Raw genomic sequence first — 24,157 nt, forward strand, 5'->3', positions numbered from 1 at the left:
CCACCCACGGTGGCTGACAGGGCCCTCAACCATGTCCGGCCCATCTCCCGCGCGTCCGCCCTCACACCTTCCCCTCCCTCCCAGAACCATGATATGGTCCCCCTTGTCCTCACTTATCACCCCACCAGCCTCCGCATTCAAAGAATCATCCTCCGCCATTTCCGCCAACTCCAGCATGATGCCACCACCAAATACATCTTCCCTTCACCCTCCCTGGCTGCATTCCACAGGGATTGTTCCCTCCAGGACACCCTGGTCCACTCCTCCATCACCGCCTACACCTCAACCCCCTCCCACGGCACCTTCCCATGCAACTGCAGAAGGTGCAACATCTGCCCCTCTCCTCACCGTCCAAGGGCCCAAACACTCCTTTCAAGTAAAGCAGCACTTCACTTGCACTTCCCTCAATTTAGTCTACTGCATTCGCTGCTCCCAATGCGGTTTCCTCTACATTGGAGAGACCAAACACGGACTGGGTGACTGCTTGGCGGAACACCTTCGGTCTGTCCGCAAGCATGACCCAGACCTCCCTGTCGCTTGCCATTTCAACACTCCACCCTGCTCTCATACCCACATGTCCGTCCTTGGCCTGCTGCAATGTTCCAGTGAAGCTTAACGCAAACTGGAGGAACAGCACCTCATCTTCCGACTAGGCACTTTACAGCCTGCCAGACTTAACATTGAGTTCAACAACTTATGATCATGAACTCTCCCCTCCATCTTCAACCCTTTTTTATCCCCTTTTTCCTAATAATTATTATATATATATTTTTTATATATATTTTTTCTTTTCCCACCTATTTCTATTGTTATTTTTAGTATTTATTTCCATGTTGTTTTATCCCCACCTTTTAGCCTATTTTGATCCCCTCCCCCAACCCCACCCACACTCGGGCCATCTGTCACTTGCTCATCCTGCTTTCTACCCTTAATGTCACCGTTAGCACCTCCTTTAGCCAGTATCACCAATATCAACACCATTTCGACTTTTTGTTTAAGACATCTTTGGCAAACTCTCCTTTGCCTCCACCTATCACTGGCCTTCTATCCAGCTTCACCTGTCCAACCCCCCCTTAAACGGCTTATATTTCACCACATTTCTATTTCTCTCTAGTTCTGATGAAGAGTCATATGGACTCGAAACAGCAACTCTGTCTTCCTCACCACAGAAGATAAAAAAGAACCTAGTTCAATCTGCATTCTCTGAGGAGAATGAAATCTGAGCTTTTCCATAACTTCCTGTCAGGAGAGCTTGAATCAATTAAAGTTAAAGCAAGTGGTTTCGGATTTTTCCATTGTTCTAGAAAATGTTCACCATGGGCTGTATCTTCCGGTCGGCGAGCGGGGACGGGGCCGATGTGTAAAATGATGTGGGGTGACGTCGGGCCTGCGTCCTGACGTCACCCTGCGTCATTCAGACTTTCAGTTCGGCGGGCGTGCACCCGAGTCATCTGCTCACCCGCCGACCTGTCAACGGCCTACTAAGGCCATTAACAAAGCAGTTGAAGTCATTAATGGACCTTAAGGTTGGCGGGCAGGCCGGGAGCCCTGGCGGGCTTCTGAAAAAGCATGAAACCCCATCCACGGGCGGGTTGAGGTTTCATGAGGATTTTAAAATCTCACAATATTTTAAAATAAAAACTATGGACATGTCCCAACTCATATGACAGCGTCACATCAGGGGAGATGGCAGGGAATTTTTTTCTCAGCTTTATTTAAAGTTTAAAATGTGAGCCGATCTCCCTGAGGCAGCATTTTGCCTCAGGGAGATCTGTGCGCTCTTCCGCGTGCATGCGCAAAAGAGCGCACTCCCGGCTAAGGGAAACCCCCCCCGCCCGCACAGAGAGCGCATAGCGCTTCCTGGCGGACGTCACGCTGGGCGGGTCTTAATTGGCCTGCCCATGTAAAATGGCAGCGCACCCCTGACTGGGGGCGCCAATCGGAAGCCCGCCCGCCCACGCCCGTTCCCGCACATCGCCCCCCCACCGACGGGGGGAAAATGGTGCCCCATGTGGCTTGTGCGGTGTCTTTGTTATGCTCAGTTTAAAAAAATGGGAGGCTTAAAAAAGCTTTGAAATATCATTACTTCAATCTGAGCGCCTTTGCTCCACCCCCTTGCAAACATGCAGAGGCTTTTCTAACCAGGCGATGATGCTGTTGCAGAACATATTTTGACAACGGTAATGTGCAGGTGTCGGAGCTTACCATCAGGTGGGGGAATGAAGGTAAAAACAAAAAACTACTGCGGATGCTGGAAATCCAAAACAAAAACAGAATTACCTGGAAAAACTCAGCAGGTCTGGCAGCATTGGCGGAGAAGAAAAGAGTTGACGTTTTGAGTACTCATGACCCTTCAACAGAACTGAGTAATATTAGGAGAGGGGTGAAATATAAGCTGGTTTAAGGTAGGGGGGGTGGGGGGAGAGAAGTTGGGGGGTGGGGGTGGTTGTAGAGACAAGCAAGCAGTGATAGGAGGAGATAATCAAAAGATGTCACAGACAAAAGGACAAAGAGGTGTTGAAGGTGGTGATATTATCTAAACGAATGTGCTAATTAAGAATGGATGGCAGGACACTCAAGGTACAGCTCTAGTGGGCGTGGGGTGGAAAGACTGACAGGGCATTAAAAGTATAGATTTAAAAATAATGGAAATAGGTGGGAAAAGAAAAATCTATATAAATTATTGGAAAAACAAAAGGGAGGGGGAAGAAATGGAAAGGGGGTGGGGATGGAGGAGGGAGTTCAAGATCTAAAGTTGTTGAATTCAATATTCAGTCTGGAAGGCTGTAAAGTGCCTAGTCGGAATGAAGGTGTCGGGCGAGTGAGGTTGGGCGGGGGGGTGGGGGTGGAATGAAGGTTTTGGGGTGGTAGGTTGGGAGGGAAGGCGGGAGTACAGGAGGAAGAAGGGTTAACAGGGAGAAGATGGCAACTGGGGAGGTAGGCATAAGGGGTGTTAGAAGGTGTAAAGGAAGGAGCTCTGAGGGAGAAAGGAATGCAGATAGGGGAGGGAGTCCTGGGGGAAGGAAGAAGTCAGGGAGGGGGAAGGAGTAAAGCAGTAGGAAGAAGTGAGGGTGTTTGATGGAGTCAGGAAGGTGGAGGAACTAAGCTGGGGAGGGGGTGTGAGGGAGTCCGGCGGGGGGTGGGAGGAGGTTCCGGGTGGGGGGAAGGATTCTAGAGTAGGGGAAGAGGTTTTGGGGAGGGAGGGATCCGGAGGAGGAGAAGGAGTTCTGACGGGGGAAGGGATCCAGAGGGCAGGGGTTCAGTAGGGGAAGGTGTCCAGGGAGGGAAAGGGTTCAGGAGGGGAAGGGGTCTGGAGTGGGAAAGGGGTTCCAGGGGAAAAAGGGTCGAGAGTGGGAGAGGGGTTCTGGGGAGGAAGGGGTCAGGAGTGGGTAAGGGGTCCAGTGGGGGGAACGGGTTCCGGGCGGGAGGGTAGGGGTGCGGAGGGGGTATGCCCAGGTGAAAGTGCAAGGGAGGGTTCTGATGGGTCTATGACTGCCTTCTGGGCAGTGAACTTGAGGGTGGGCATGGAATGAGGGGATGGTGAGAATGATGGAGGGCAGAGTGAGGTGGTAGGGTGGGAGGTTGAAGGTTTGATAGTAGTGTTGGAAGGGATGGCGAGGGTGGTTGGTGGGGACTTGGAGGAGACACGGACCCTGGGGATGGAAATGAGGTCGGGGAGGTGAATGTGGATGGGGGTGGGATATTCGGGAAGGAAGGGAACGTGCACGATCACCTGGTTATCCCTGAAGGAAAAGGGTTGTGGCTGGTAGGTCACGGAGGGGAGGTGGAAGGTGATGCCGGGGGAGGGCCAACTGTGGGGGAAAAGAAATGGGTGATCGGGGGAGGGGAAAAGACAGGGGAACTGACGAAAAAAAGCGAATCAAGACAATGCTGTCCAAATCGAAAGTGAAACAACAGTTGTGGTGGGCGAGATCAGGGGCTGCATGGGGGTGTGATCATTGGGTGGGCGGAGATGCAGGTCAGCTCAGATGGACAACCAAAAGCAAACCCCAGCAGATAGCACTGAAAATGATCAGGACACTGAGGTGAGTGTGAAATGTGAAGGATCCGCGTATGTGAGAGATCTTGCCTGAGGCTCCGAAAGTCCTCACCAGTCAGCGCGATGGCACACTCCTCAAAGTGAGTGAGGAGCTTAATGTGGGCCACTCCGCCCCTGGTCTGGGACCTCCCCCTGCTGATGTGAGCAGGCTTCTCCTGCATGGAAACAGATGGAGAGAGTGTGAGCAGGACACATGGCACTGTGAGGAATGTTTGTGTGGTGAGCGGAGCCATGGACAGGATGAGGACGTGAGCTCCAGAGGATATGAGCCTGATGGAGATGTGAGGGTGTGTGTGAGAGTTAGTGGTGTTGTCCCTTGAGGTGCGAGATCCCTGTGGGTGTGTGATGGGTTTGTGAGTGTGTGAGTTGAGATCGATGAGAAGAGTGAGTTACCCTGGTGGAACGGATGAGACCATTCACCCTGTAGCGGCACTGGGTGGCTGCCCTCTTTTGCAGGGCATTGGCGCTGACCACTCCTGCTGCCAACTCCCCTGCTGGATTGGCGATGCAGCTGCCCATCCTGTGACCAGAGCTGGGGTAGGGGACATCATAGCGGGCCTCCATGGTGTCCATAAGGTGCTCGAGGGATGTGTCACTAAACCTGGGGGCTGCAGTCTTTTTGCCTTTCGGGGCCATCCTGTCTCCCGTGCAGCAGTCGTGGGTTGGATGCGCTGAGAGGTGTGTGTGTGTGGCTGCACTTTAAATATGGCGCCCAGCTTGATGAAGCGGTGATGTGATGGTTGTGGCGGGTGAATGAGACCCCACCAGCCATGGAAATGGCGTGTTTCCCGGGAATGCATAATTAATGTGGCGGGTTTGAAACGATACGGCATGAAAAGTGGCCGGTGGGTAAAACCCAAGGGTGTTGGAGGGTGAAGCCAGGACCCTGGACAGGGAGGGTGCACACAGTACTAATCACTGGGGACAGCGCCTCTGGGGGCTCTGGGCTCAGACAGCACCCCCCTGTTTTCTCAAGCGGCCGCTGCTGGTCTCAATGTGCTGGTTACAATCGCGCAGTGGGCACTTGGCTCCAGGAAACGTCCTGTGGTACAAGCGGTTATTGCACAGAGATTATGGCTGTTTGTTTTGACAGACAGGGTGCGTTCTGGGTGCTGGAGTCCACTCTTGCACTCCCGCACAGGCACCAGCCCACTAAAGGGCTACAGGAGTCAAGATGGCAGAGCGAGCCGGAGAGGCCAGGGAAAAGGGTGGTTGCAGCAACAGTGAGAGCCGTGGCCGCTGGACTGATCGACAGGGTGGGGAGGACGTGCGTCTTGCCAGCTTCACAGCTGTCCCGAACTCCTCCTCAGCGATAGAATCTGAAAAGCTCCCAGGCCGAGAGGGACTGAATGAGTGTGAGAGTAAGTGAGGGAGTGAGAGTGAGAGAGAATGCTGATACCAGGACTGAGCCGGACACACAGACACACACTCATACACACACACTCAGGCAATTCGATGCCGACACACACTCTCTCACACAAACACACACACAAACACACACACCCTTCTTCTCCTCTTCCCTCCCCAAAAGTTTATCTGCACACCAGACCGTGTGAGGAGGGAAAGCCAAGCTGAAAGGCAACCTGCTTCTGTCCCCCACTTTGGGATGAATTCCGCCAAGGCCAGCTGGGAATGTGCACCATGTGAGGCGGATGCAATGTTAGCGTTAGCTAAACACAGCTCCTTAGCTTGGCCCGGGTCCCCACCTCCTTCCTTGGTGACCAGGCCTTGAGGCCTAGTCTGTCTCTCTCTAGATCTGCTTCTTAAGCTAAAAGGCAAAAAAAGGTTTTGTTCCTTAGCCCTTTTAATGGTCATTTTTATTAATTACTCTTTATTTTTAAATGACTAATTTATTGTTTTGACATTGATTTTTTTTTTTGCTCAGCAAGTTGTTTATGCTTTCCTCATGCCTTAAGTCTTTTTTCTGAAATTTGTGTTTAATGTCATTGCCAAACCAGACCTCAGGCAGCTGCTGCTGGATTTCTTGCTGAAGGAGCATGAGAGACTCACAAGAAGTCTAACTGCTTTTTTCGGGGGGGGAGGGGGATGGGGGGAAGGGCTGGCAAAAGGGGTTATTGTTGCTCTAATAGAAACAGGAAGTGTCGGAAGCACTCAGCATGTCTGGCAGCACCTGTACAGGAAGAAACAAAAGCCAAAGACCCGTCAGCAGAACTTGTGCAGATCATGGACCTCAAACGTTGGCTCTGTTTCTCTCTCCACAGATGCTGCCCGGCCTGCTGAGTATTCCTGGCATTTTCTGCTTTTATTTCAGATTTCCAGCATCTGCACCTCTTTGCTCTCCTATTACATGCTCCATGCTGGGAATGTGCAAGTGTGGTTGAGTTTCAGTTTAAAATGAGAAAACGTTTATCACTCAATGCAACGTGTATTTTTTCTGTCATCAAAGCCCACTTGCATGGATAGAAATAGTACATTATTGCGGGTGAATAGGATGGTGCTAATTTGCTGGAGGTTTTGCCATTTTTGTTGCTGTCTTCATACTGCAAAGGGGCTGGATCGAAGAAACAGAGCTGGTGACATCACATGAACAACCAGGTCACGTGTAATTGTTTGACAAAGCCATGGTTGTAAAGTGTATCATACTGAAACCTGAGCTTTCGATGGGCTTTACAAATAGACGCATAGAGTACAAAAAGCAAGAACCCTATATACAAGAGTTCAACCCCAGTGTGACAATGGTTCCCAATTCTAGGCACCTGAAGTCTGTGAGAGGGAGGATTAAAGGCGGCGGGCTGGGTGGTGGAGGGGTGTAAGGGGGGGTGGAGGGGGAGAGAGTTGGTGGTAATTTATTTTTTTATTCATTTACGGGATGTGGGCTTCGCTGGCTGGGCCAGCATTTATTGCCCATCCCTAGTTTCCCTTGAGAAGGTGGTGGTGAGCTGGGGCCCGGAAGCAGGAGAAGCACCAGGGCCCATGATTTCTCTCGCTGGCCTTGACCATGTTTTCCTGGAGCATACATGGCATCTTAACATACAGAAAATCCACTTAATTGACTATGCAATACACATATGCAGATGACTGCCTGCAACACAGCACTCATGCTCGTAGTGCACCTGATAAACTGGATTTGATCTTGTCTGATCATTAATCCCACCTTAAAGACATTAATTGATGAACAAGAAATGCTGTAAGGAGCATCTCAATCCACCCCCCTTAGTGTACGACTACCCTACCTGAAGATCTGGAGAAGGAACCAAACTCCCTATCAGACATGCATGGGCACTCCTTTGCACCTGATGGTGTCAATGAGAGAAGGATTTCAGTATGCAGTCTTCAGTGCCATTGGCATGATCTACCTTCATCCCATTAACATTCTCATAGAGGCTATTTGCATACAAAAGCAGACAAAAACATTTTTTGCCAATAGTGATTTGCATTTACAATGTGCATAATTGTGATATATTCAAAGTGATATGAAATTAAACCATGGTGAGCCCATTAGTGATCGAGGTGACATAGCACCCTGTGCTCAACAACGCTCCAAAGAAGTGTCCTCCTGTGTTGCCTCAGAGGAGGTAGAGGGAGGCGGCTCAACTCTCGTGCTATACGGCATTGAGGAGCATAGTGGCCAGCCTCATCGTGCAGGGACCTGTTGGGGACCTACCTCGGACTACAGGCTCTGCATTTCTGCAGGGGCAGCCGTTGCCGCTGGGACAAGTAAAGCAAATGAGATCTCTGTAAGACTTAAGGTCAACCCATTTTCTTTTAAGTTTTTTTGTAATCCCATTCCTCACCCACGTTTTCTTTTAATCTAATTTTTACTAATGCTTGTAGATGGAATGCTTCGGATACGATACTCATACATATAAATGCCACTTGGCAGTACTGTATGCAGAGACGGACAAAGGGAAGTTGAACAATGGAAGGCTACATGACTGGAGGAATGTAAAACAGACAGCTTTGTGGCTAATGCCTAATTGAACGAGGGCTAAAAAATGTATTTTTCTCTTTCTAATTTAAGGACAAAATTGCCAATCGCAAACTGTCAGACAATTGTGTAAATTGTTTTGTCTCAACTGAGGGACTCTGTGACTGTACTTGACAAGATAAGAGCGGAGACTGCTTACCTTTACCAAGGTCTTGCTGACAAGGAAGTTAATAAGTCCTGAAGTTATTTTTCCAACTCAAGGTTGACCTTTTATGAACTTGCAGCTCAAGCAGTTGAAACTGACTTAAAGTGGGCAAAACCCAGAAGATGGACATGGCACTTTGTGGGTGAGGGCAAAGGTGTATAGGAAGAGAAATGGGGATCCACCCACGATACAACTGCCTGGCAACAACCCCAGAGGGGAAGGGTTTGGACAAATATTAGTGCCACCATTTTCTGGCATCCAAAACGGGGCATGAGCACCAACATGAGTGGCATACTTCACACTATAAATATCAGGAGCCCGAGAGCGTCAGGGTGATTGTCAAGAAGTCATGGTCTGATCAGCCATTGAGGACGTGAAGAGGACTCGTTCAGTGGATCGACCACCCAGATATGAGACTTTTGCACGTGGGAAAGCCAATTGCCATTTTGTGTGTATACTGGTCGTGACTTGTGATACTCAGTAAAGTTTGATTAAGCCACATGGTTGTTCTGCACCATTGCATACCCAGAGTAAGACTAAAACCTAGGCAGAGTATAGCCCCAGGTAAGGGAGTGGCTTTACAGCTCTGACAGAGGGGCTGGCAAGTTAGAAGAAGATGAGGATTTTGAGATGCTTTCAGAATCTTCACCCTTCTCACTAACATCCACAGCGCTAGTTTGACCTTTAGGTGGATTAGGTAGTGCTGGTTGCTGGTGCACTGCAGTCATCCATTCCTGCAGTCTCTGTGCCACGAGTGCGAATGTTCTGTCAAGGGAACACAGCTCCTCATGTATTCCATGGATGTTAGTGCTCATACTCTGAGCAAACTGTTCCAGGCTCCTGAATGAGCTTTGTACCTTTTGCAGAGAGTCATGCTGCTCATGCATCCACTCTGAGCGATGTTGCATGTGTCTGTCAATGAGATTAGCCATTCACTCATGGTTGGAGTGCATACGGTCAAGCCCCTGAGACAAGGTACAGTTCATCACTGCCATGGACCCCTCTACTTGCAGTGCGTAAGCTCCAAATACTGTAACCCCATAAGGTGACCCCCGAGGCTCTATCTCCATGCCTACCGGGGCATTATCGTGACTTTGCTCCCTCCTCCAAGAGGGTCAGTGCACAGATATTTCTGATGCTGACATCTCTGCCTTTACTCTGGTGCAGCACCTTTCACCACATGCCACTGACTCAAAATGTGCGCTATGTCCTTCCATCTGCGAATGTCTGTGTTGGCAGACAGTGGGCTAGCCTGATGTGACTCTGCCTCCACAGGCATCTCTTCCTCCTCCTGATGCCCGAGGTATGAGATTGTCTGGGGGGGCTAAGCAAGCGGTGCTGGGACCTGTGCTAAACACAAAAGTACGTAGTGAGATGTACCCCTTTACAGTGTGAGAGCATGCTGTGATACATACCATTGCCTATAGCCTCTAACCATAATTGCACTGCCCTTATCATGCAACCCACCCTTTGTACTCACTCTCATGCCAACTGCTTTGTGAACTAACAGCATCAGCTCTACCATTACAACCATATTCAAAAGTGCCTTTACCACCATCTTCAGCACATCCTATGTGCGATTCTCCATCCCCAACAAACAACTGGGCAGACACTCTGTCTACCTCTATGCCTGTCTCCTCCACGTTCCTGATCACCCATGGACTCGCAGCCCCAACTCCAGTCTAGACTATCTCCCGGGCATTATGAGACATCTTGGCCTGCAGTTACAACACAAATAGCAATGTTAACCTAATATATAGGGCCACCAAGAACAAAACTCTTGAATCTGGCAAAGCATCCCCAGTGTACATTCATCTTCTACTATGTGCACCTATCGGAGTGGCTTGCCACTCTATAAGCCTCTATGCTATAGGAGATGTATGAACCAGGCCTCCCACCATAGATTCAGCATTCAGATGTGAACCATCACTCGGACCTCTGTGTGTTTCTGCTGAACAACTCACTTTGCCAGAGCACAGCAGGTCACAGAACCTCTTCACACATTGAATCCAAGTTCTTCCGTATGGTCCACTGCTGCGCTGACTGTGGAGGCTATCTGTTGCCATGCCCTCTTGGTCACTATGGGTGGGTTTCACCAGCCAATGAGATTTGCTATGGAGCTCAATCTCTGGACATCCTCCATTAGGATCTGGAGGTCCTGGTCACTGAAGTGGGGCACAGTCCCTCCTGTTCCTTCCCCATTTTCCCTTCTTTGAGACATTCCGGCATGAGAAATGGAAATAGACGGGGTGGGGACTCCCCCTCCCCCCATCCCCACCCCGTTTCTCCCCACCACCCCTTTTTTTTTAATAATTTATATAGATTCTTCTTTCCCCACCTATTTCCATTATTTTTAAATCTAAAACTAAAACCTTGTTAGTCTGTCCATCCCACCCCCACTAGAGCTGTACTTTGAGTATCCTGTCTTCCATTCTTAATTAGCACTTTTCTTAAACAAATATCACCACCTTCAACACCTCTTTGATCCTTTTGTCTGTGACATCTTTTGATTTTCTGCTCCTATCACTGCTTATCTCCACAATCACCACACCCTCAACTTCTCTCTCCCCCCGCACCCCGCACCCCCCACCCACCTTAAACCAGTTTATATTTCTCCCTTCTCCTAACTATGCTTCAGTTCTGCCGAAGGGCCATGAAGGCTCGAAACGTTAACTGATTTCTTCTCCGCCGATGCTGCCAGACCTGCTGAGTTTTTCCAGGTAATTCTGTTTTTGTTTTGGATTTCCAGCATCCGCAGTAGCTTTTAGCTTTTTGTTTTTATCTCCACTTGAACCTGTTTGATGCTCTATAAAACCTCTGTTCAAGAGCTCGCTGACTGAGGTGTGGCTGGGTTTTTAACAGCGAACTAACTTCATAATTACTGTTAAACACCTTTACTGGCCCTGAAAAGCTGATTTAATATTTGTGAATTAACATATTGCTCCATGGTTAAAAAAATTCACATTTTCAAATCATGTTTTTGCAAGTGTGTTTTTAGTGTCCATCTTAAAACATTGATTCCACTACCTAAAAAGTTAAACTAAAAGCAATTTGAAGTGCTTTTAACTTCCTGATTTTTGACAGGTGAGAACATTTTAATTTGATTGATTGTCTGCTGGTTATGTCAGTGTTGCGCAGGTAAATTTGCTTGAAATGGTGCCAGATTAACGCTGCTGTCAGGGAAGGGAAAAAGTAGCATTGAACGCCCTGTGGTAGAGAAACAATGGCCCAGTGAAATAGGAAAGAAAAAAAAACTAGGAGACTGAGACAATAAAGAGCAATGGGAAAGACAAAAAAATGACTATTATGAAATGAAAGGAATGAAGGAGACAAGAGAATAAAGTAATTGAGGTAAGCAATGTTAAAATCGAAAGCGGGCAAATAAGTTGTTTTGAATGTAGGGTAAGAGGGAAAGCATAATTTCTGCAATTCAGAGGCTTGCAGAAAATAAATGTGCTTTAAAAAATATTAATGCATTAACCCCCAAAGTTGACATTAATGCCCTAACTTTGCTTTATCTATATTAGACTTATCTTTAATCAAAAGGATTGTCCTTCACTTTTTCCAGCACCAAATTTAATTCCTTTCGCTGTCACTCTGCAGCAGTGATTTCCTTCTGCTCGTACAGGTTTGCTCTGCATCAACTTTGCTCGATCTATCTCTGCTTCCTAACTTTGTTTCACACACACTCAGCCATTTATTTCTGTGATCTGAATTGATAAATAGTTGACTTGTTGTACAATCTACTAGAGTTTAGGGTGTGTCGGCGAGATACGGTCTCTTGGCAAACTCACATGATAGCGCATGTAAATCTAGCTTTTCTGCATTTTTTATCGATCTTTTGGTCCAGTTTCTGATTTAGTCATTAAAACAGTTTGGATAGAGTTTTTTTTCTTAGCTTAAATAGTAACTTGTGCTATCGTGGGCGTTCAAATTCATCAGTGCGAATGCTACCTTCAGGTTGTAGCTCATTGAAAATCAAAATATTTCTCTATTTATAAAAATGAGGACAGTAGATTGTAACTTCAGTTCTCAGGAAAGGACTCTGCTGATAATGAGAGCAGCCCAAGTTATGTGTAGCTCCACCCCTGAAACAATGGGGCGATTTTAAACCCCCCTCTTGCTGGACTGGTGGCAACCAGACCGGGAACAATCAAAAGAGATTTGGGGACGATATGTGTGCCATTCCTCCCCAGTTTGGTTGACTGCAGTTTTAAATTACAGATGACAAGGACACTTTTGAGCTCTGGAGCTGACTAGGTGGACTGGGATGGTCTTTTGGGTTGTTTAGATTCCAAAGTCCCATAGATCTTTACCCTGGTCAACAACACATTAATAACTTGCTCAATGCCTGTTGTAATATGTACTGACTGATGTTACAAATGTGGTAGAAAGTAAGAGTGTGGGCTGCTACTGCTCTTGCTGCAGGTCACACCCACCTTACTATCGCCATTGATCATTGCTCCTTCCTTCCAAACACAGCGCCTTGACCCCGCTCACTGCCTCCTCCCTCCTGCCATTGCTGCTCCACCTCTCAATCATCATTCAGGTGAAGCAACTGTTCAAACAATGAGGGCTACTATTTAGACCAAAGTATTGGATTCTGTCAACGCCGATATAACCGCTTCCAATCAGTTTAGTCAGTTTATTATTGCTGGTGTTTACAGGCTATGTCATTTTATAATTGCATACACAGGCCCAAATAATTTGCCAATAATTTTTCCTTCTTAGCTTCTTTATAATATAACAGCGCCTTTGTGTTTTCAGCGGTGGCATTGTGGGTTTCTTAACAGCAAGTAAATTGCATAAAGCTATAAGCTGGAGACCGAGTGCTTAAATCCGGGAATTTGCTACGTTAGGGAGGAGGTGCTCGTTTGCCTTTTATAAAAAAAAGGAGTGATCCAAGAGGAAGTTGGTGACAGTGAGGCTCCAAAAGAAGGAGCCAGAGACAATGAAAACCAAGAGCTGAAGCCCAGAGGCATTTATTAACTGTGCAGGTAGGTGATTGGTGAGTTCTAATAATCTCTCCCTCTCTAAACTGGGGCAGTAGTTTCAGTTGGTAGCAGGGAGATATAAGGGTTATAAATTTACAATGTAATCCGTTAAACTCCATAGTGCGACTACAGATAATCATTGGATGATATTCTGAACTTGAAAACTAATTAGTTAAATTGAAAATAAATGATTGCAGGGCAGTTGATGTGATTTGATGCAGCTGTAGCATGTGCATATGGTGGATACCTGTTGTGATACAAGACAACCACATCTATAATGAGTGTCTGTAGCCGGAGGAACTTCAGCTTATTGAGTCTGAACTTTGGACACTGTGCATCAGGGAGGTGGAACGTTACCTGGACACTTTGGTCAGGGAGGTAGTCATTTAAAGAGATATTCCATAACTCTCAACAAAGATATATTCCATTGAGAAAGAAAGACTCTGCAGGAGGGATCTGTGGCTAAACTAAGGAAGTTCACGATTGTATCAAATTGAAGGAAAAGATGTACAATGCTGTAAAGGCCAGAAGATTGGGAAAATTTTAGAAACCAGCGAAGGATGACTACAAAAATAATAGAGGGAGAAATTGGAGTATGAGAGTAAACTAGCAAGATATATAGAAACAGACAGAAAATAACTTTAGGGGTAAATATAAAGCAAAAGAGTAGCTGAAGTGAGCGTTGGTCTCTTCTAGGGTGAGACTGGGGAATTTATAATGGGAAACAAGGAAATGGCAGAAACTGCGAGCAAGTATTTTCTATCTGTTTTCACAATTAAAGACATGAAAAAGCATCTCCAGAATATTAGAAAAGCAGGTGGAAAAAATGAGGGAGGATCTTAAAACAAACATGATCACTTGAAAAGGTATTAGGAAAACTAATGGAACCAAAGGCTGATAAGTCCCCTCAATCTGATGGTCTGCATTCTAGGGTCTTAAAGGAAGTAGCTGCAGAGATAGTGGATGCATGGTGGATCAGTCCCATGCCAGGTGGTCTCTCCCTGTCACCTCTGAAACCTTCCCCTTGCTAATCCCTTTGGAGCACGTTCCACTGTCCCTCTGTCCCGTGAAGGTTCCAACCACCACCCCCCCACCCCCCAATCCACCCCCTGCATATAGCACCATTACCTGGCTACCACCCATTGGTAATAGCACACTTACCCGATCACCACCCACTGCTAATGTCACCCATACACAACAACCACCTTCTGGTAATGGCACCCTTACCTGATTTAACCTGCTGTAACTTCCATCCTTAGAGTCCTTCTGCTGCTAGCCAGCAATGGCCTCCATTCCCAACTCCTTCAAGTCAATGTAGCCTTTCAGAATGGCTGGCTGGTAGAGATGGCACTGAAGCCTTGCCTTGTTGTTGACACCTTTCACCGGTCAGAGCTGGTGGCCTACGGATTCCATGTGCCACTTATGAAATGGAAAATGCAGCATAAAATTCCAGTCAATAACATGTAAGTTCTCGTTATTTATCTTCTAGACAATCTCAATTGATGTTCCACCACGTCTACAGAGAAATCCACCCTCCATCTTCCTTGCCGCTCCTAACATTTGGACGCAACATCACAATGCCAGACTTTGATGTGAAAGCCTCCCCTTTAAATTGGAGCCAGGGGAGGGGGATGGATCAGTGATGTGTAATGTCCTCGGAGGTTAAGTTTGGACACCCATTCTGCTGCAGAGGATTCAGCTAAGGACCTCTGGGGCAGACCAAAGGATAACTCTGAGGAACATGAATACCTAGATGCTTGGTGTATTGACAAACCAGCCAGATAGCCTTCAGTCAGTGGCTAATAGTGTAAAGGAGTCTGGCTCCATTGTGAACAGGTCCTCATGCAGAGGTTGGAGCCTATGCTTTCCACTATGGAAGTGGAAAGTGGGCACCTCCAATCCAGCAATGCTAGACTGACCCAGGCTGGAGCATTTTCTAATTACTGTCTCAGATTCTATTGCAGCAGAGACGGAACCTCCCACTCTGTCAGTGCTACAGTTAGAAAAGATCAGTTAGAGGTTATGAGATCCCTAGCTTCTGCCATTGTGGATGTGGATCTCAGAGCTTGACAGAGCATTCAGTATCTTGAAGCAAATTAGTAGGATTGATGAGGTGACCCCTAGTGGAAGTCACAGTGGGTCAGTTGAACACAAACCTGCTGACCTCCCTTAGGGTGACTGCATTTGTGCTCCCACCTCTGCCCTTCACCAGTGCCCCCGCTGATGGCTCTCAGAGAGCCAGTCCAGACAGCTGCCACATATTTCAAGGTGGTGTAGTCTAAAGTCAGACCTCAAGGCTCGGAGCTGATCAAGGGGGTTGTGCAAGGCCCTTTGCATTAGTGAATGTCAGCTATTCTGCAGCCACTGGCATAGCACTAGGCCTGGAAGGCCACCCACAAAACAAGCACCAGTCACAAGGGTAATAGTTCTCTTTTTTGTATAATGTGTGTATGTTGTCATGTGAAGTTTTTTGTTGTCGGCCTTTATTGAGTGATGCAGGCAAAAGGGACTTTGTCATGGGGAGTCTGATATGATGTATTGTAATGGAATGGTGGATCCTTGTTAGGGGTGAGGAAGTTCCTTTCAGCTGAAGCGAAGCCTCACAATGTGGTCCCTCTTGTTCTGTCCAGCATTGCATGTGGTGCATATGGTCTCTTGCTCTTCCTTCTCCTTCCTCCTTCTCCCAAAATGGCCTCCAAATCCCAGCAGGCAGTGGTTGAGCCTTCATAAATGCAAGGTTACACAGGATACAGCAGATCACCAGGAACATGGAGACGGACTGTACTGCAGAAAGCCCCATCAAAATCAAGATAGCTTGCTCCATGGTGTCGCATATGGCCTCTTTTTTTAAAATACTTTTTTTGGACCTGGGCGTCGCTGGCTAGGCCAGCATATTTTATTGCCCATTCCTAATTGCCCTTGAGAAGGTGGCAGTGAGCCTTCTTGAAACACTGCAGTCGATGTGGTGTAAGTGCACCCGCAGTGCCGTTAGGAAGGGAGTTCCAGGATTTTGACCCAATGTCAGTGAAAGGACAGCGATATAGTTCCAAGTCGGGATGGTGTGTGGCTTGGAGGTGAACTTGCAGGTGGTGGTGTTCCCAAGGCATCTGCTGCCCTTGTCCTTCTAGGGGGTCGAGGTTTGGAAGGAGCTGCCGAAGGAGCCTCAGTGAGTTGCTGCAATGCATCTTGTAGATGGTACACGCAGCTGCCATTGTGCATCAATGGTGGAGGGAGTGGATGTTGAGCATGATGGATGGGGTGCCACATCCACAATGGCAGCTATCTGTGCCTGGATGGCAACAGCTAGGGATCTCATTACCTCTAACTGATCTTCTCTAACTGTAGCACTAACAGAGTGGAGGGTTCTATTTGTGCTGCAGTAGGATCTGAGACAGTAATTAGAAGATGCTCCATCCTGGGTCAGTCTGGCAGTGCTGGATTGGAGGTGTCTACCACTTCCATGCTTTGTCCTGGGTGGTGTCAAGCTTTTTGAATGTTGTGGGAGCTGCACTCATCCAGGCAAGTGGAGAGTATTCCTGACTCCCGACTTGTGCCTTGTAGATGGTGGACTGTCTTTGAGGAGTCAGGAGGTGAGTTAGTCTCTGCAGAATTCCCAGCCTCTGACCTGCTCTTGTAGCCACAGTATTTATATGGCTGGTCCAGTTCAGTTTCCGGTCAATGGTAAACCCCAGGATGTTGATAGTAGAGGTTTCAGCGACGGCATTGAATATCAAGGGGCGATGGTTGAATTCTGTCTTGTTGGAGATGGCCATTGCCTGGTGCTTGCATGGCTCAAATGTTACTTGCCACCTACCAGCCCAAGTCTGAATGTTGGCCAGGTCTTGCTGCATGTGGACATGGGCTGCTTTAGTATCTGAAGAGTTGCAAATGGTGCTGAACATTGTGCAATCATCGGCAAACATCCCCACTTCTGACCTTATGATGGAAGCAAGATGGTTGGGCCTAGGACGCTACCCTGAGGAACTCCTGCACTGATGTCCTGGGACTGATTTGATTGACTTCCAACAACCACAGCTATCTTCCTTTGTGCTAAGAATGACTCCAATCAGTGGAGAGCTTTCCCCCTGATTCCCATTGGCTTCAGTTTTCCTAGGGCTCCTTGATGCCACAATCAGTCAAATGCTCCCTTGATGACAAGGGCAGTCACTCCCACCTCACCTCTTGTGTTCAGCTCTTTTGTCCATGGCTGTAATAAAGTCAGAAGCCAAGTGACCCTGACAAAATCCAAACTAAGCATCAGTGAGCAGGTTATTGCTAAGTAAGTGCCACTTGATAGCATTGTTGATGGCAGTTTCCATCACTTTACTGATAATCAAGAGTAGATGGATGGGGCAGTAATTGGCCGGGTTGGATTTGTCCTGTTTTTTTGTGGACAGGACATATCTGGGTGGTTTTGCACATTGCCGGGTAGATGCAGGTGTTGTAGTTGTACTAGAACAGCTTGGCTAAGGGTGTAGCTCGTTCTGGAGCACAAGTCTTCAATATTATTGCTGGAATGTTGTCAGGGCCCATAGCCTTTACAGCATCCAGTGCCTTCAGCTGTTTCTTGATATCACGTGGCATGAATTAAATTGGCTGAAGACTGGCATCTGCATTGCTGGGGACTCAGGAGGAGGCTGAGTTTGATCATCCACTCTGCACTTCTGACTGAAGATTGTTGCAAATGCTTCGGCATTGTCATTTGCACTACTTTGCCTGGCTCCCCCATCATTGAGGATGGGAATATTTGTGGAGCCTCTTCCTCCTGTTAGTTGTTTAATTGTCCAGCATCATTCACGACTGGGTGCGGCAGGACTTAGATCTGATCCGATGGTTGTGGAATCGCTTAGCTCTGTCTATTGCTTGCTTCTTTCGCTGTCTGGCATGAAAGTAGTCCTGTATTGTAGCTTCATCAGGTTGACACCTCCTTTATAGGTATACCTGGTGCTGCTCCTGGCATGCCCTCCGGCAGTCTTCACTGAACCAGGGTTGATCCCACAGTTTGCTAATGATAGAGTGGGAGATATGCTGGGCCATGAGGTTATAGATTTTGGTTTTATACAATTCTATTCCTGCTGATGGCCCACAGCACCCCATGGATGCACAATTTTGAGTTGCTAGATCTGTTTGAAATCTACCCCATTTAGCACAGTGGTAGTGCCACACAACATGATGGAGGGTATCCTCAATAGTAAGCGAAGACTCCGTCTCCACAAGGACTGTGTGATGGACACTCCTACCAATACAGTCATGGACAGATGCAGTTGTGACAGGTAGATTGGTGAGGCTGAGGTCAAGTAGCTTTTTCCCTCTTATTGGTTCCCTGACCATTTGCCATGGACCCAGTTTAGCAGTTATGCCCTTTAGGACTCGGCTAGCTCAATAAGCACTGGTGCTACCGAGCCACTCTTGGTGATGGACATTGAAGTCCCCCACCAAGAGTACATTCTGTGCCCTAGCCACCCTAAGTGCTTCCTCCAAGTGGTGTTCAACATGGAGAAGTACTGATTCATCGGCTAGGGGGGGGCCAGTGTCAAGTTTTACCTGATGCCATGAGACTTAATGGGGTCCAGAGTCGATGTAGAGAACTCTAGGGCAACTCCCTCGTGACTGTCCACCACTGTGGCACCACCTCTGCTGGATCTGTCCTGTCGGTGGGTCGGTACATAACCCAGGGATGATAATGGTGGTGACCGGGGCATTGGCCATAAGGTATGATTGCGTGAGCATGACTATATCAGGCTGTTGCTTGACTAGTCTGAGATAGCTTTCCCGATTTTGGCATAAGCCCCCACATGTTTGTAAGGAGGACTTTATAGGGTCAACAGATCTGGGTTTTCTATTGTTTCCGGTGCCTAGGTCGATGCTGGGTGATCTGTCCACTTTCATTCTTTTTTGTAGACTTTGACACAACTGAGTGGCTTCCTAGGCCATTTCAGAGGTCACTTAAGAGTCAGCCACATTGCTGTGGGTCTGGAGTCACATGTAAGCCAGACCAGGTAGGAAAGCAGATTTCCTTCCCTAAAGGAAATTAGTGAATCAGATGGATTTTTATGACAATCGACAATGATTTCATTGTCACTGTTACTGAGGCTAGCTTTATATTCCAGGTGTCTTAACTGAATTTAAATTCCACCAGCTGCCGTGGTGGGATTTGAATCTGTGTCCCCAGCCAATTAGCCTGGGCATTCTGGATTACTAGTCTGGTGACATTACCACTACACCACTGCCTCCAACTATGGCTCTCATTGAAGGCCCTCTGACCTCGCATGGAATGGAGGAGGGGAGTCAAGAGCCATGTGTGGACCGGGTTCCCCTGTCAGTGAGCAGCCGTCTGGTGGAGTGTCTAGGATCCCGAAGATGGTGGGTATTGCAGACTTAAGCAAGTTAAAAGCATCGTGGGTGCTGTCAGGATAGTAGGAATTCTCTGAGATGCATTTCTTAGTCTGGTCACGCACCAGATGCACATCAACAGAGTGGCAGCTCTTGCCATGGGAGTATTAGCCCTGTTAACACTGAGGGGCCCTCAAAGCTGCATGTGTGCACTATTGGGAAACGCACTATTCCATCAAACTTACATGTCCTTTCATCCTGGTCTTCACTCCTCAGGGAGAAGAGGATAAAGTCCCCTCTCCTCCTGTAGAATGGCTCTGTCACCAAATCTATCAAGTCTGGAATTTTGCAAGGCTGTGCAATTCAGTTCATGTCACATACTAAACACAACAACTAAGTGGTTCTCCCCAAGCCTTAGTGTGATGCCAATCATGATGCTAAAAATTCATTACCTGACTGTCATATTACTTCATATCTGTTTGCACTAAGTTGTTATGCCCTCAATTTCATCAATAATGAATCCTATGTATTTCTCAAAAGTAGCTTCATAAACAGAAATAATCCATCAGCAAATTTTGAAGATTTGTCCTTCATCATTGATTTTATAATAATGAGCAATTTCTCGACTTTCAGAAACTCCACCTAAATTGAGGCAATCAGAATCACAACATGAAGAAACTGTGAAGATGGTTCCTTTAAGCAGAGTTTCTGTTTGGAGAAGCCAGAAAATGCTGGTCTCTTTAATGTTGTTCTGTGCAATAACATTAACGACCACAATCTACAGATATGAGTTGAGATATGGTTATATAGGCGAATATTTTCAGTTTTTTGAAAATTTGACAATGCAGTGTGAAACAGAGGAAGATTCTGAAACCGTGAACACTTCTTTGAAAGGAATTTGGACAATTAACCCTGATGGACGACTCGGCAACCAGATGGGCGAGTATGCAACGTTATACACATTGGCAAAATTGAATGGTCACCAAGCATACATTTTACCTGCCATGGCCAATTACCTGTCTTCTATCTTCAAAATTACACTTCCGACCCTCCATGGCAGACTGAGATATAGGATAAATTGGAAGCAATATAATCTCCATGACTGGATGGACGATGAGTACCGTAATATTCCAGGAAAGTGTGTTATGCTCTCAGGGTATCCATGTTCTTGGACCTTTTATCATCATATCCGTGAAGAAATTCTCCGTGAGTTCACCTTTCATGACTTTCTCAAAGAACAGACCAATGTATTCCTTAGACGCATTGCGGGGGAGCGAAAGAATGTAACATATGTTGGTGTTCATGTTCGAAGAGGAGATTACATACATGTCATGCCAAATATTTGGAAAGGAGTCATAGCTGATAAGAAATACTTGGACACAGCAATGGCTTACTTCAGAAATAAATACAAAGATGTTATTTTTGCAGTGACAAGTAATGGAATGGATTGGTGTAAGGAGAACATTGATAATTCCAAAGGAGATGTTTTCTTTTCAGATGATCCAAAGCAATCGAGTCCAGCTGATGACATTGCAATCCTTGCTCATTGTAATCACACTATAATGACAATAGGGACATTTGGTTACTGGGCTGGTTATTTGGCAGGTGGGGAGACAATTTACCTCACAAACTTTACTTTGCCTGAATCACCATTTCTAAAGGTCTTCAAGTACGATGCAGCTTTCTTACCTCAATGGATTGGAATTCCTGCAGATCTCTCACCTCTTCTGCCCAAAAACACTTCAAATTAGCTCAATAGCTACATATCCTATAATCTTAAAATCTCATCAATTTTATATTGCTTGTGTTCAATATTTTTTAAATTGCAAAAGCACCAAGTTAAGCTTCTGGAGAGTAACATAGATTAAGTTCAGAAATCAAAGTGTCCAGAATGTCCAGTGAAAGTTATATTAAATTTTAAAGTGTTTGTTTTGTCAAAGTCACTGCCTAATATATTTTAATGAGTTTCAGTTATGTTGCTGAGATTAGTGAATGAACAGCATTGTAGAGTTTCACAATTTACGGTTCATGTTTGTCTAGACAGTACAGCAGTGGAACTGACACTCAAAAACAACTATATTTTAAGGATTTTCTCAAGGAAAAGGATGTAAAGTTAACTTGATTTTTTTTTAATTCACTCTTCGTGAATTAAATCATGGAGAAGTTAGGGTGGGAGGGCAGTGTTACATTCTTCTTCTCTTCGATGTAAATGTACCAATCATCCAATCATACACAAGGATTGGTGAAACAATAATGTTGGTTCTTTATTTGAAGATAGGACTGTACAAAGATTTAGCTAGGGGTCTAAGTATAGTACATCTAATCTCTGTTAGTGCTGCTTGCAGACTAATTACAAGTTGTGGGACTAATACATCATATCCTGTGTTCATGGTAATGATGGACAGAAGTTTAAGATCTGCTCTCATCGTATCACAACATCCCTTTTTTTCTTAACAAAAGATTTACCTTTAAAGGATCAAACTATTTGCATAACAGAAAAGGAAAACAACAATGCTTCTGAATGTTCTTTAACACAGGTCTAAATTTACAAGTCCGTGAAACATATCAGCAGTTTGCTTATCCGTCCAGACTTAGTTATGATGATCTTTGCTGAAGGTTGCTGTATGTTTGCAGAACGCTGGTTAGGGATACTGTGTTTGTGTGCCTCTTAGACCCTTGCTCTATTTGCAATAGGATTGCTTACTGTTTCAGGTTGTGGCATTATTCTGGTATGGCATCTATTTGGTTGCACTGTCATGCCTTTTGGTGTCATATTTGAAATGATCTTGGTGCTGGGCAAATGCTGACAATTTCTACTGGAATCCATAAACCTTCAAGTTGGGTATTGTACTCAAACTTTCTGCCTGATGTTCAGGTTGAGTAATTCGTTACCCAGATGCTGGTCATAGCCATCTCTCATTTCCCCCTGTTTTTCCATGGGAGTATTGATGAATGATGACTGGGGGGGTGTTGTCCACATTTGTCTGCCAAATAGTAACAGTAAGATCACAATGTATTGGCACAGTGGTGTCAACAGAAGCCTTTTCCACCATCCAGATTAAATACCCATACATTCAGGGACAGCATAACTTGTATGCAAAGCTGGATACGGGTGCAGGTGCAAACATCCACCTCCTTCACATGCTGAAATGTATGTACCCATAGATGGGACAAATGATGATTCAACCAACCACTGCCAAACTCATCACATACAATTGGCCAGAGACTCCATCTCGGATCCATTACACTCAACAACAACTCACTCTGGTCACCTCAGACATTTTATATCTTGGACACTATCGGTTCAGTGATTGCAGGCCCAACATCATGCAAGGACCTATCCTTGGTCACCATCCATGGTATCATCAAGACAATGACAAGGATCACAGACCAAAAGGTGTGCCATTGGAAACCCCATACCTACACAGAGAGAAGACAGTCTAATTGTACAATGCAGATCATCAACCGACAGGCGATGTGACAGCTGGAACCAAACACTTATCCCCATTCCAAACTTGCACACTTCATCGCCCTGCAGAAATATTGCCAAATTACTATTCGACAGATAAGTGCAGAGAACACTCCCCAGTCATCACTAGTCCATAATCCCAGGAGGACAAAATGTATTCATTGAAAAATAGGAGAAGGTGAAAGATAGCCACGACTGGTATGTGGGTAACAAATTGCTCCCGAACTGAAAGTCGAACAAAAAAATTTGACTACAACACTCACCTGATGGCAGATCGAATCCATTGGAGATTGTCAGCATATGCCCAGAACCCAGATGATGTCAAGCATGAACAACAAATGGCTTGACAGTGTGACAAAAATGCCAAATCTAAAAAATAGCACAACCAGAAACACCAAGGGTGGAATCATCCCAGATTTGCACAAAGTGCGGTAGCAGGCGAGGGGGGAAATAAGTCACTTTACTCACCGACCGCAATGGTGGGTTTTCACGCCATATCGTCCCTTTCCCACCTCATTAATTATGTAGCCACAGGAAACACGCCGTCTCGCTGGCGGGCGGCCTCCGATTTGCCCGCCACCCCATTACCTCAGCGCTTCCTCACACAGGATGCCATATTTAAACTGCAGCCTTGCACACATTTCTCAATGTTTGCAGCCCAGAACTGCTCTGGTGAAGACATGGCCCCAAAAGCCAAGGCTGAAGCCTCCTGGTTCAGTGACGCACCCCTGGGAAGCCTTCTGGACACCATGGAGATCTTGAGGAGGTGATGCAAAGGTGGTCACTGCCAAAGCTGCACACAAGAGGTCGGCCATCCCGTGCATAAAATGGATGAATGATCTTATCTGTGCTGCCAGGGTAAGGCAACAATCTTATCACTCTAAACTCTCACACTCACAAGGCCATCCCACATTCACTGGCATCTCACTCACTGCCAGCTCAAGGGACATCACCTTAATTCTCTCTCTGTCTCTCTCACACACCCACATACCTCCATCAGGCCTCATCTCTTCTGGAGACTGCCTCCTCAGCCCTCACCATCTTGAGGCCACTTGCACAGATCAACATGTGCCCCCACACACCCCACGGGATACACCTGTTCCCCAGTACAGCCCTTGCCCTGCAACCTCTTCCCTTGCCTGAGGCCACTTCTTCCTCCTTCCCCAAGCAAGCCCTAGCTCTGCAGCCATTGAAAAGCCACCCCTGC

The 24,157-nt window shown here is 46.6% G+C and overlaps 1 protein-coding gene across 6 annotated transcripts; it reads left to right on the plus strand.

Annotated features, from left to right (window-relative positions):
- Positions 1-10,950: 10,950 nt before the first annotated feature.
- Positions 10,951-21,420, plus strand: LOC144668000 (galactoside alpha-(1,2)-fucosyltransferase 2-like). Of its 6 annotated transcripts, XR_013573408.1 has the most exons (4): positions 11,282-11,505; positions 12,922-13,151; positions 20,115-21,317; positions 21,348-21,420. XR_013573408.1 is itself a non-coding variant. In XM_078529700.1 (3 exons), the coding sequence occupies exon 3, from the start codon at positions 20,168-20,170 to the stop codon at positions 21,230-21,232; it is 1,065 nt and encodes a 354-aa protein (XP_078385826.1). In that variant the 5' UTR covers positions 10,951-10,995; positions 12,922-13,151; positions 20,115-20,167; the 3' UTR covers positions 21,233-21,420. The 6 variants fall into 6 exon arrangements, 5 of the variants coding, with proteins under 5 accessions (XP_078385826.1, XP_078385827.1, XP_078385824.1 ...); XM_078529700.1 differs by lacking the exon at positions 11,282-11,505 and adding an exon at positions 10,951-10,995 and having other exon boundaries at positions 20,115-21,420; XM_078529701.1 differs by lacking the exon at positions 11,282-11,505 and adding an exon at positions 10,951-10,995 and having other exon boundaries at positions 12,948-13,151; positions 20,115-21,420.
- Positions 21,421-24,157: the final 2,737 nt, after the last annotated feature.

The sequence above is a fragment of the Cetorhinus maximus genome, chromosome 25 (genome assembly GCF_964194155.1).
Source record: "Cetorhinus maximus chromosome 25, sCetMax3.hap1.1, whole genome shotgun sequence".
In the NCBI taxonomy this organism is placed as follows: domain Eukaryota; kingdom Metazoa; phylum Chordata; class Chondrichthyes; order Lamniformes; family Cetorhinidae; genus Cetorhinus; species Cetorhinus maximus.

Coding starts and splice junctions, on each gene's coding strand:
- LOC144668000 (XM_078529700.1), top strand. CDS start 20,168: ATGGTTCCTTTAAGCAGAGTTTCTGTTTGGAGAAGCCAGAAAATGCTG.